Source organism: Lampris incognitus, chromosome 5 (genome assembly GCF_029633865.1).
Source record: "Lampris incognitus isolate fLamInc1 chromosome 5, fLamInc1.hap2, whole genome shotgun sequence".
In the NCBI taxonomy this organism is placed as follows: Eukaryota; Metazoa; Chordata; class Actinopteri; order Lampriformes; family Lampridae; genus Lampris; species Lampris incognitus.
Genome location: NC_079215.1, coordinates 55,517,299 through 55,530,138, shown reverse-complemented (window position 1 = coordinate 55,530,138; position 12,840 = coordinate 55,517,299). Strand labels below are relative to the sequence as shown.

The 12,840-nt window shown below is 45.1% G+C and overlaps 1 protein-coding gene across 1 annotated transcript; it reads right to left on the bottom strand.

Moving 5' to 3' along the window:
• Positions 1-1,878: 1,878 nt before the first annotated feature.
• Positions 1,879-10,292, bottom strand: LOC130113485 (insulin-like growth factor-binding protein 4). Its single transcript, XM_056281102.1, has 4 exons — positions 10,271-10,292; positions 10,016-10,176; positions 7,951-8,076; positions 1,879-6,810 (listed from the first exon to the last, which is right to left on the bottom strand). Exons 2-4 carry the CDS (start codon positions 10,172-10,174, stop codon positions 6,673-6,675), a joined length of 423 nt encoding a protein of 140 aa, XP_056137077.1. The 5' UTR covers positions 10,175-10,176; positions 10,271-10,292; the 3' UTR covers positions 1,879-6,672.
• Positions 10,293-12,840: the final 2,548 nt, after the last annotated feature.

Below are 12,840 nucleotides of genomic sequence, written 5' to 3'. Positions count from 1 at the left end.
CTTAAGCCCGTAGAGCTCTCCAAAATAGACCCAGGCAGTGGAACTAAGCAGCCTTGAAAGTTTATTCTGGTGGTGGACGGCGGAGGTATTTTTAGAAGCTGCTGTAGTCAGATTATTATGATGTATCATTCCTGGACACATCGAGTATTACGAACTTATGTGTCAGTTGTTGAATTTGAATTTTATATCTCAGTTCGGCGAGGGTCATCAGAAACAAATCGTGTTTTCCCTGAAAAATTAGATGGGGGGGTGGGGGACATTTTTGGATATTGCGCTGCATTTTCGGTTACAGCGAGGGACATCTGTTCCCTCTGCTGTCCTCTGTTTACCAGGCATGCTGACTTGGCTGGTTTCATTACCAGTACAGACCTAAGTATGCTGCTTTGTTTCAGGCCTTGAAGCATCACAACCAGCTGATGCTGGGCTAGCATTTAGTAGAAACACATAGGCAGACTAAAAAGCTCTGTAATGTGTATGGAGATGTAAATCTTATACAAGGTCTGTCTTAGGGCACAAGATGTTTCGTAAACAACAGCAAAACTTTATTCTTAATTTTTTTTTCTTGTCATTTGCTACTTAATTAATGTCACCGCTGTGCCGAACCTTCTTTGTTAACGAACCACATGCACCCAGCGCAGTCTTTACAATTTGAATACATTTACTTCCCCGGTCCTACATCAGCTAGGATCCTCCGTTATACTCATCAACATTTTCCATGGGGCGTCCGGGTGGTGTAGCGGTCTATTCCGTTGCCTATCAACACGGGGATCGCCGGTTCGAATCCCAGTGTTAACTCCAGCTTGGTCGGGCGTCCCTACAGACACAATTGGCCGTGTCTGCGGGTGGGAAGCCGGATGTGGGTATGTGTCCTGGTTGCTGCACTAGCGCCTCCTCTGATCGGTCAGGGCACCTGTTCAGGGGGAAGGGGGAACTGGGGGGGGGGGGGGTAGCGTGATCCTCCCACATGCTACATCACCCTGGTGAAACTCCTCACTGTCAGGGGAAAAGAAGCAGCTGACGACTCCACATGTATCGGAGGAGGCATGTGGTAGTCTGCAGCCCTCCCCCGATCGGCAGAGGGGGCGGCGCAGCAACTGGGACAGCTTTAAAGAGTGGGGTAATTAGCCAATTACAATTGGGGAGAAAAGGGGAGACCCCCCCCCCCAAAAAAACCCCCCAAAAAAACAAAACATTGGCGCAGTGGTTAGCACGGTCGCCTCACAGCAAGAAGGTTCTGGGTTTGAGCCCTGGGGTACTCCAACCTTGGGGGTCGTCCTCTGTGTGGAGTTTGCATGTTCTCCCCGTGTCTGCGTGGGTTTTCTCCGGGTGCTCCGGTTTCCTCCCACAGTCCAAAGACATGTAGGTCAGGTGGATCGGCCGTACTAAATTGTCCCTAGGTATGAATGTGTGTGTGTGTGTGTGTGTGTGTGTGTGTGTGTGTGTGTGTGGGCCCTGTGTGATGGCCTGGCAGCCTGTCCAGGGTGTCTCCCCGCCTGCCGCCCAACGACTGCTGGGATAGGCTCCAGCATCCCCACGACTCCGAGAGCAGGATAAGCGGTTCGGATAATGGATGGATGGATGGATTTTCCATGGCAGTTTTTCATACGTTACATAGCTCCAATTTTTCTCATCACAGAAAGTTGAATCGGTTCATCTGGATACAACATTTCTTGACAGAAACGTTTGTTTTCTTAGCTGGATTACTGAGCATGCATAAAGACAATTTTGCTCATGTCTTCTGGGGAGCTCAAACGCCAAACTGTTTTGAGGTTCGATTAGAGTTTCTATAAACCGGGTAACTTTCGCACCAGAAAAAAAATTATTACAGTGTATAAATAACCACCCAGTATAATGATAAAACGGAGACAACAATTTTAATTTCTGATGGGTTTTAATCGAATGTATTACAATATCTACATTTTCATCAAGTTATATCAAGTATTTACAGTATAACAGAATCATTCCATTAGTTTAACTCGCGGTCAATTCATTGGTCACCTCAATGTTCGTGGTCCTTTTCCGGACAAGATGTGCAGATCTTAACAGTTTTAACCTCAGTTCATTGTTACACATTCAGAAGGTACTTTATATCTTCTAAACCAAAAAAAAAAAAAAAAGATCAATCGATAATGTCCATGGTAGACTGGGATAGTCTGATCTCTCAGAAATGCAGTACAGCAAGGTCAGAGATCAAGTAATGTACGAGTAGAAGAAGAAGAAGAAAAAAAATATATACGTTTGTGAAGTTAAAACTTTTAAAGGCCTTGGATCCAGTAGGAAAGCGACACCGTTTTAACCGTTTTTCTACCGAGGTGGTGTGCGCCGCCGCTAAACCTCTGAAAGTCATGTTACTGTGTGATAAATACAGTCTGATAACGTGGGTTTGCTGATGAATGAGGGGTTATAACAAGCTGTGGCCATGCAACCTGCATGCAACTTACTGAATAAGGAGCACTGACTCTACAAGCGTTACGTCTGACTCGTGGTCTTTTTATTTTTATTTTTTTTAACTTTTTTTTGGGGACCCCCCCCCCCATTTTTTTTTCTCCCCAATTGTATCTAGCCAATTACCCCACTCTTCCAGGCCGTCCCCGGTCACTGCTCCGCCCCCTCTGCCAATCTGGGGGGGGGGGGCTGCAGACTACCGCATGCCTCCTCCGATACATGTGGAGTCGCCAGCCGCTTCCTTTCACCTGACAGTGAGGAGTTTCGCCAGGGGGATGTAGTGCGTGGGAGGATCAAGCTATTCCCCTCAGTTCCCCCTCCCCCCCGAACAGGCGCCCCCGACCGACCAAGGGAGGCGCCAATGCAGCGACCGGGACACACACCCACATCCGGCTTCCTACCCGCAGACACGGCCAATTATGTCCGTAGGGGCGCCCGACCAAGCCGGAGGTAACACGGGGATTCGAACCCACGATCCCCCGTGTTGGTAGGCAACAGAATAGACCGCCACGCCACCCGGATGCCCACTGACTCATGGTCTTTTGAAGAACTTCATACATTTGGTTTTCGCCATGTTTTTGTAAGCTGTACCATCTGAGTAAAAAAAAAATTTGTGTGGTTATAGTTGTCATCTGATGACAATCAATAAATGTTTCCGCTCACATTTCTCTTGTAAGGTGAATACGAGGCAAGAGAACAGGCGATGAGCGCTATGTAATAGGCCTCCCGTATGGATCACCGCAGGGAACAAACTCGGCACCGTGAAGGGCACAATGACAAGATCACTAGACAGGAACGTGTCTTTGAAAAATGTTATATATTTGCGGTCAAATTCTCAACATTATTATAACTAATCGCTGAGCAATGTTCTGTTCACATACTGTGAATACGCTGAGAGAAGGAACATCTTGTCAAAACGAGTTTATATGACGTGAGTGAATATTCAAATCACCAAAGAAACTTCCAGATCGCCTCCGTCTCGCTGAAAGATGACTCCAGTTTTGTCTGACAGAAGTTCAGAGTTCTCGTGGTTATTACGTCTGCGTTAGCTGGGTGGCGGTGGGAAAGTCCTGGGACTGGTTTTGCACCCAAGTATGCACAGAGGATGAAATGTTCAGTATTATAAGCGTTTCTGTCCCTGTATACAGAAAGTATTCGATATCTACGTTGTTGTCTCTAGGGTGAAGTGGAGGAGAGAGTACACCCGAAAGGGCAACCTCGGTGCTTTCGTTGTTTTACTTTGAAACCCCTAGTAAGCAGGGATTAAATTCCACCCATAACAAGGGGTTCACAAATTCTTAACGCGGACACCCCCAGAATTCCACCACCTAGAAGGGATCCTGAATAAGAACAACCTTCGTGCGGAAGACGTCGACCCTGTGCTCACACCAAAAGAGTCGTGGGCAGAAAAAGCAGCCGGCGGTCGTTTATTTGCTGAGCGATGGGAGCGATGATTTAGACTGAGCAGAGGTTCCCCATGCAAAGTAGCACCGAGACGGCGACCGATTCAGACAGAGTCCTGCCCGCCCTGACATCGCCACTACAAACCTGACAGGCAGCAAGGCCCGACTAAACACCACTCCTGCCTGGGACAACCGCCGCAGGCCTTACAGCGAGAACAGCGACTGCTGATGCTCATGGTGCTCCTGGTGCAAGTGCAACATGTGAGCCAAAGCACCACAAACCGACACCGAACAGAGCTCGCCTAAATGACGCCGGATTTGGTCCAAAGTAACAGCCACTCCTCCTTGTTTTTTTTTTAATTGTGTATGAGTGACATCTGCAAACCAATACAACCCACAAAAAATATTAGTCAAATTCAACAAAAAGATTGTGCAAAAATACAGAAAATCAGACATGTGCTAAATAGTTTCTGATGGCTTTGTATGCCATAATTGTGTAGGGCCGAACTTTTCCGAGCCGTCCCGGTCGCTGCTCCACCCCCTCTGCCGATCCGGGGAGGGCTGCAGACCACCACATGCCTCCTCCGATACATGTGGAGTCGCTAGCTGCTTCTTCCCCCAAACACGCGCCCCGACCGACCAGAGGAGGCGCTAGTGCAGCGACCAGGACACATAACCACATCCGGCTTCCCACCCGCAGACACGGCCAATTGTGTCTGTAGGGACGCCCAACCAAGTCGGAGGTAACACGGGGATTCGAACCAGCGATCCCCGTGTTGGTAGGCGACAGAATAAACTGCTACGCTACCCAGACGCCCCATAAAGCTTTAGCTAATTTTGAGGTAAAATCAGACTCGATCACAGAAGGTGAAGCTTTTCTGAACCCAACAAGTTGTCGTGTGATGAGGAATAGGCTCCAGCCGCTCTCGCTCATCTAATCCGCCAGGCGTAATTCTGTTAACGCTAAGATGCACACACGTATTCCGCAGTTAGGACACCAGGAATGTCGCTGTGTGAGGGAACGACCTTTTCCACTTCGCTGGAACCTTTTTCTTTGTCGAACTTGGGCTCTCATTGCCATTGTGACACTGACACCAACAATGATTGTCAATGCAGACGAGATGAATCGTTGCAGGAGTCAATTAGTAACTCAAGTCAACCCAAGAGGGTTGGTGAAAGCAGGCTATCCATTTCTGGCAACGACAAATATCAGCCTTGTTATACTACCCAGTCTACTCAGACCCCTCCAGCCACTGCCAATATATTAACCATCTGGCACGCGGGATGGAGAACTGGGGATGAAGATCTAAGGAGCTTGAACAAGTAACACACCCAATGTTATGTCCGTGAAGAACATATAATCCATTGGCTCATATCCCAAGGTTTACATACAACCTGTTTACTGGCCGAAAGTGATAGAGCAAATTAACCATCGCCTCCATTATCCTTGTGCTATCTTGCCCGCCGCACAAAAGTCCTCTAAAGGGAGTTTTACTTTCGTTAGTCGAACATATACTGTAGTTCATCATCGTTCAAATTTGTTTGTGTCCATTAAACATAGTATAAGCATGCAAATTCACTACACTGGTCAGTTAGACAGTCGAGCAGCTACGACCATACAAGCAAGTACTGTAATACTGCAAAAGTAATGTTTAGGGGTTACTGCCGAATTGTATTTTTTTCCGTAATAGTAAAAACACAACTGTGAGAGCTTTTTTATTGAGCAGTTAGCGATGGTCATCACAAAATCTGATCCTAAATTCCGCCACTTCTTGATTATCCCTCCTTTTTGATAATCCCTAAAACAACGGCCAGAGAGTGAAGGGGCCTTTTTTTTTTTGGCACAATCAGAGTAGCACCACCAAACTGCGGTCTATAGGAGGGTAATCTTGTATGCCGAAGCATATTCATACAAACATGAATAGAAATGGCAATGCTGCAGCAGCTGGAGGAACCAGATTATGCTATCAGCAGCGAGCAGCGTGGTGAGCCCCCGGCCTGCCGGGCCCTGTGCAGCAGCCAGCCAGGGACAGCAGGCCCGTCTATTCTGTCAAACTTATCTCTCTTCGCTTTGGTCTCTAAACGCTGTGAAGAGCTGCATCTTATTCAAAACAGGGATTTTTTATTTTTTTCTGATTCCCTCTCTCTTCTTCTTCTCCTGTCTGTTCCAGTTTATCTGCTTTTCTCATCTTGGCCATTTTGGCTGCTGAACCAGGCCCTGTGTCTCCAAAGAACTTTTGTTGTTTGTCTTAGCCCTCTTAAATCCAACGTTTGGTGGGGCGATGAGACACGGGAGAGAGACGACGTAGGCCAGAAGTTTAAACATCAGTAAAAAAAAAAACACAAAAAACGACAGAGTCAATTCAGCGCTGTCTTTTTGCCTTTGTTATGACACCATAGCAGCAATGATGGGTTTTTCTGTCACATTCTATTCAAGCAACCAAAAACTTTTTTTTTCTAACAAAAAAAAAATCACATTTAAAGATCTTATCTTGGGTGTTGGGTTTTTTTTTTTTTTTCCTGCTGTCTGTTACTCAAAGCGCATCTGTCTAAAGACTATCAGTCTAAGCTGACGTAGTAAAAATCGAAAAGAAGTGCTCAAAAGACTTGGAAAGATCACAATAACACACACACACACACACACACACAAGAAACAACAGTCATCCAGCACAACTTTGTGGTTTCCTTTTCGTTTTGTAATCTCAAGTACCGTAGGCTTCGGGTGGAAATGAGGCTTTTTGGGTTAAATCCTCTCCTCGTATAGTTAATTCTAGTCAGCACCAGTAGAATGTGGCTGGTCCGGCCCCCTGCTGCTCCTCTGCTCTCACTCCCTCAGGGTCGCAGTCAGCAGCTGGTGGCAGTCCAGATCCCCTCGTAGCTCCAATGGGCCCGGCAGCCTCATTCCCGTCTTCTGGTCCACGCACCAGCATTTCCCCCGCTGCCCGTCACGAGCTGGGTGGCACTGTTGGCGCAAGGCACAGTGGATGCACGGTTGTCATTGAAGATACATGAGATTTTACTGGCATCAAGTCTATCTTTATTCTTACAGTCACAATCAGCAAACATATTTGGCACTGGTCAGAAGGTTAAAGAGTCATCTGCCTATCTTGAAACGCCAGTAGATGGTGTGGTGGGAGGTTCATAATTACTTGATTAAAATGCATCCTCCAAGAACTCCCTCCTTTCTGTGAACTATCACTTCTTGAGAGAAAATATCGTATTTAATGTGTTTGTGTAAACTTTGCCTTTGCTGATTAACAAAACAAACAGAAACAGCCTTTGAGACCAGTTACCCTCTACTAGCCGTTTATATTGGGCCATAAAGGTGTCCTGGTGACTTGCCTGTGCTTCGTTTCCAAACGATGGCAAGGAGTTTTACCACCATACAATTACAGTTAAACAGTAAACAGATGCCTTTGAATTGGCCTCAGAAGGACACAATAAAGAGCAGACAGGGTTTCTTCAACCGTGTTACACAATCATCACAACGCAGGCTCTGGAGGCCAGGCGCCTTTCTGCAGAGTTTGCTTTTTATCACTGACTCTGCAGCTGTGGCTTTGATTGCGCATATGGCTTAGAGTACACCACGCAGTCTTATCTGTGCTTTTATGTGCTCCTGTCTACACAGTTCACCAACTTTGCAAGGGCAAAATTGCAAAAGCAATAAAAACGTGAATGCACTCCAAAAGATAATAGCATTCAAGAACAGCAAGGGAGTGATTATTGTCCAGCAGTTAGTGGGAAGCCACATCACTCACAACGTTCAGCCCTTTGAGTTCCTAGAAAAGATAAATCTTGGAAATACCATGCTTACAAAAAGCAATATTTTCAGACGTATAGTTATGTTGGACTTGACCTGGAAGGTCAATATCGCTTTGATTTAAGCACATTTTGTGTTGTAGTTGATAAGACTGATTTGTGGAGTTTGAGGAGACTATTTACAGAGACTGCTTCAAGTCACTGCAAGATATGAATATCCATGTGGGGTAAATATCAGGCAGAGATTGATAGGTTACCAGCTCAAGTAGCCAAACACACAATCCCACATAACAATTTGACGTGAATGCCACCTAAAATGTCACCAAGTGCTTAAGTCACAGACCTGCTTAGCATGGAAATCTCCATTTTTGTCACAATTGGGTATGGGGATGGCGTAGAGATCCTCATGGGTGCGAGTATTGGTTGCTAGCCTGTCCAGGGCCCTCTGCAGCTCGGCACGGCATGGAGCCTGCAGGGGAAAGAAGACTGGAGTCAGCTTGGTGGCAAAATTGCACAATTTCCCGCAAGCTTTCTGGAAAGGTCCGCAGTGTCAAAGAGAATGGAAAATTATTCAAACACTCAGGGGAAATAAGGAAGACAATTGACACACAGTTTGGTAAAAGTCTGAAAATTCGCCACCACTAAATAACAGTAGAACAGATCCGAAGCCACGAGAGATTCATCTGGATCTAAGGTCCTAAAAAGTATTACATTTTGAAATGAAAAATTAATTCAAACCCTGTATAGTATTCGGTGCAAACGCAGGGAATAAAAAATGCCATTGGTTTTACACTCGTGGATTTCCTCACCGTCATCATTCCACATATAATTTGACTCATTCACACACAGTTTCCAGCTCTGTGATTTCAGACCAGCCCTCTTTAGGTCACATATTAACATAGATCATGTGACGTTTTACTGCCTCTTGGCCTCTGCAGTGTACCTGCTGGGCACATTGCTCCAAAATCCACTTATGTGGAAACTCTGAAACTAGAGTATTGTTTGGAATGACAAAAACTGAAACCTTGAAACTAAAGTATTGTTTGAAATGATAAAAAAAACTCTGAAACTCTGAAACTAGAGTACTGTTTGAAATGATAAAAACTCTGAAACTAGAGTATTGTTTGACAAGATAAAAACTCTGAAACTAGAGTATTGTTTGAAATGATAAAAACTCTGAAACTAGAGTATTGTTTGAAATGATGAAAACTCTGAAACTAGAGTACTGTTTGAAATGACAAAACTCTGAAACTAGAGTATTGTTTGACAAGATAAAAACTCTGAAACTAGAGTATTGTTTGACATGATTAAAAACTCTGAAACTAGAGTATTGTTTGACAAGATAAAAACTCTGAAACTAGAGTATTGTTTGACAAGATAAAAACTCTGAAACTAGAGTATTGTTTGAAATGGTAAAAACTCTGAAACTAGAGCATTGTTTGAAATGGTAAAAACTCTGAAACTAGAGCATTGTTTAAAATGACAGAAACTGAAACTATAGAGTATTGTTTGAAATGATGAAAACTGAAACTAGAGTATTGTTTGACACGATAAAAACTCTGAAACTAGAGTATTGTTTGACAAGATAAAAACTCTGAAACTAGAGTATTGTTTGACAAGATAAAAACTCTGAAACTAGAGCATTGTTTGAAATGGTAAAAACTCTGAAACTAGAGCATTGTTTAAAATGACAGAAACGGAAACTATAGAGTATTGTTTGAAATGATGAAAACTCTGAAACTAGAGTATTGTTTGACACGATAAAAATTCTGAAACTAGAGTATTGTTTGAAATGAAAAAAACTCTGAAACTAGAGTATTGTTTGAAATGATAAAAAAAAGCTGTTTCTCAAAATGAGAAACAGCAGCAGCCAGTTGTATGTACACATGTCTTTTTAGTTCTTTGACTTTCCTTCCCCAATAAGCACATGCTTCCCATCAGTTTGGTGTCTGTCACGTATGCCTGCATGTAGAGTATTCATCTGGTCATTAAAATGTATACACAGTTTTACATTAATGACAGGTTAATCCACTTGACTGGTTACCGTACTTAAATATAGTGTGCGTTGCCTTTGTGATAAGACTGGTGTATTTGCAGGCTACTGGAGAATTTATGACGTTGGTTTTTTCCAATGTTCCAACGTTAAAATCACCGTTTTCCTGGTGGTGCCAATATTCTTTGGTTTATTATTTGACAAGGAGACCATTAAATATCACAGTCTGAAAATAGCTAATTTGTACAATTTATAACCTTACGGTTTTGCATGGGGCTAATATAAAGTCTAATATAAAACACCTGCCAGGAGCTGTGTGGGATATGGTGCAGAAGTGTCTGTTTCTCCATGTGCCAGATGTGAATGTGTTGCTTGGGGTGAAACTGGCAAAGCATCAAAGGGTGTTTTTTCTCACCAGCGCCGCCTTTGGGTCCTCCCTGGCATTGATACTCCTCTGGTTGGATTTAGGAGATTGCCGGGCCAGGGTTTTCTGTATGCACCGTTTGTCCTGCGGACTACACCGAATGTTGCTGTTGTTTGGGTGTTCGGGGATGATCTCATCCTGCCTGTCCATCGCTGCAAGACACGGAGAAGCATTGTGAGATTTGAATTTGACAAAATGAGCACACAAGGGCGTCCGAGTACCACGGCGGTCTATTCCGTTGCCTACCAACACGGGGATCGCCGGTTCGAATCCCTGCGTTACCTCCGGCTCGGTCGGGCGTTCCTACAGACACAATTGGCCGTGTCTGCGGGTGGGAAGCCGGATGTGGGTATATGTCTTGGTCGCTGCACTAGCGCCTCCTCTGGTCAATAGTGTGATCCTCCCATGCGCTACGTCCCCCTGGTGAAACCCCTCACTGTCAGGTGAAAAGAAGTGGCTGGCGACTCCACATGTATGGGAGGAGGCATGTGGTAGTCTGCAGCCCTCCCCGGATCGGCAGAGGGGGCGGCAGCAGCGACCGGGACGGCTTGGAAGAGTGGGGTAATTGGCCGGATACAATTGGGGAGAAAAGGGGAGGGGGGGGGGGGTCCAAAAATAAAAAAAATGAGCACACAATATGAGCAGGAACAAAAACAGCAGTGGAAGATGTTTGCAGATCTCATGTCACATGACTTAGGATCACATTCGGCCGCCTTTTTTATTGCTTTGATGAGATTTGATCTGCTTGGCCGTTGCCCTTACACATAGCTGCTTTGCTGCCGTTGTTTTCCTTCTACATACCCGCCCACACAGCTAAACATACAGCGGGGGAAGTGTGGGCTAAAAACTAGGCCAGGTTAACCCCAAGGACGCAGCGTGGCGCTCCTGCTCTGGGGGGGGGTCATCTGGACCTGGGCTCTCGCCTGGCGCTTCTTAACAATTGCATCGCGTCCGTGCCAAATGCCTTGGCATTATAAATGTTACCACGCCTGCCGCTCTGCCCATTGTGGTCTGTAACACATTCACCTTTACATCCCTGTAATCCTGCTGTTCTGGAGCCCTGCAGGCGTCCAGCCGCTTCCTCAGGAAGCATACCCACCCTTGGCCTCCACCCATCTAATAGAACCTCTCTCTGTGCCAGACCAAGGTCGTTACAGGGGTACTTTGCACTCGAACAAGTGGGCATGACTGGAAACGGGTGGGTGTCTGTGTGCATGTGTGTGGGATGGGCAAAATGTGGGACAAGATGTGCATGTGTGTTTGTGTAAGGCTGAACTATATAAGAGTGTGCCACCCTAAGGATAAAAGAAAAACGCTGCTTATGTATAGTAATTATAGCCAGTAACGGAGATTTATAATGACTCTGACATTTGACAGTCTCAGAATAAGTAGCTACTAATGTGTGTGGGGGAGTTCAAAGGAATAGCCGCTAATGGCAAGTAATTGCTGACTTTTGCCACCTTTGATCCTGGTCCACCTAACTATGCCTAATAGGCAGACCAGCTCTGTGCATGTGCATGTGCACGTGTGTGTGTGTGTGTGTATGTGTGTGGCCGTGCGTGTACACCTATGTGAATGAATGTATTTCTTGCAGTTCACCCGTGTCCTTTTAAGAGCCCGATGCCTGTTGTTCTGTGCTCAGTTTCTCATAACCTGTGGCATTTTGTGCACTGGCACCGCAGTCAAAGCACCTAAAATCATGATCTTGGCGATTTAGAGCTCAGCCTCGCTGATTGCTCAGACCTGGCTAATGTCTCGAGTCACTGCCAGGCATGACCGCTGCTGGCAATAACACATTAAAGGTAGGTCAGTAGTCTCTTTTATGTCATTACCACCACATTTGCTCACATCTACAGCGTTTGTAAATGTTCAAACTGACTCACTCAAGAACCCCAACCAAGCTCTAATGGTATAATGGTGCTTGAAGTACTTGAAGCAAGCCTTCGGCTTGTTTTACTCAGAAATAATGATTGGTCCACATTCCTAGTGATAACAAGCCTGGTTTTTCACACGGTTCCACAACAGAGATTTGGAGGTCATGGAGTTTATCTGAATTTCATCGACAGCACATTACTTGGCTTGGCCTGTCTTCTTCTTTGTTTTTAGCACTTCTTTTTTTTTTAGGGCACTTCTCTGTTGTATTTATAGCATTGTTGGTATTAACCTTGCTCATCAGCACTTTCTGCTACAACACACAGCAGGGCTTCAACCATTTCCCCAAACCCAAATTGTTCTTTCCACTCTTTTGTGAGTTTGCGGTTTTTCTGATTCTGTGGTCTCCCAGAGTGCCATTTCAGTCAAGCCAAAGTGATTTGGAAGTGGGTCAGGGGTTCCATGTCCTGTTAGCCACTACTTCTGTTTTCCAAATAGAAAATTACCTCTTCAGTGCAGTTTTATTTGAATTGGATCAACAGCTCTCAGGTTTTTGTCAAAGTCAAGCCACATAAGCTAATAATGCATCGCATGATGCACCGTCTATCACAAGTACACCGTGCAAAGACGAGGGAGCGACTTGATCATAAAGGTTGAACAAAATTCAAAATCAGGGTTTTCAATGTTCTTCAAAGCAGTCTTGAAGATACCCCACAAATGATAAGCGCTTCTGTTGTTGCTCATTTAAATGGCTACCGTTGAGAAAGACTTTCTGGTACAGCGCATGACTTTTTTACATCTTCAACTTAGCAGCCAAACTCGGAGGGAAAAGACATTTAACGCCGGAGAAGCAGCGACGCTGGTGCGGCTAGCGAGCAGATCTGCAGACACAAGAGCATTAGCAACTCAGCTTTATTTAACAACGACTCTCCGGGATTTGAAGT

Bases quoted from the DNA above. Each gene is read 5' to 3' on its own strand.
- LOC130113485 (XM_056281102.1), bottom strand. From the start codon at position 10,174: ATGGACAGGCAGGATGAGATCATCCCCGAACACCCAAACAACAGCAAC. The intron at 8,077-10,015 runs GTGAGAAAAAAC...TTTCCCCTGCAG, and splicing joins AGGACCCAAAGGCGGCGCTG to GCTCCATGCCGTGCCGAGCT. The intron at 6,811-7,950 runs GTCTGTGACTTA...TTGCGCCAACAG, and splicing joins GAGATTTCCATGCTAAGCAG to TGCCACCCAGCTCGTGACGG.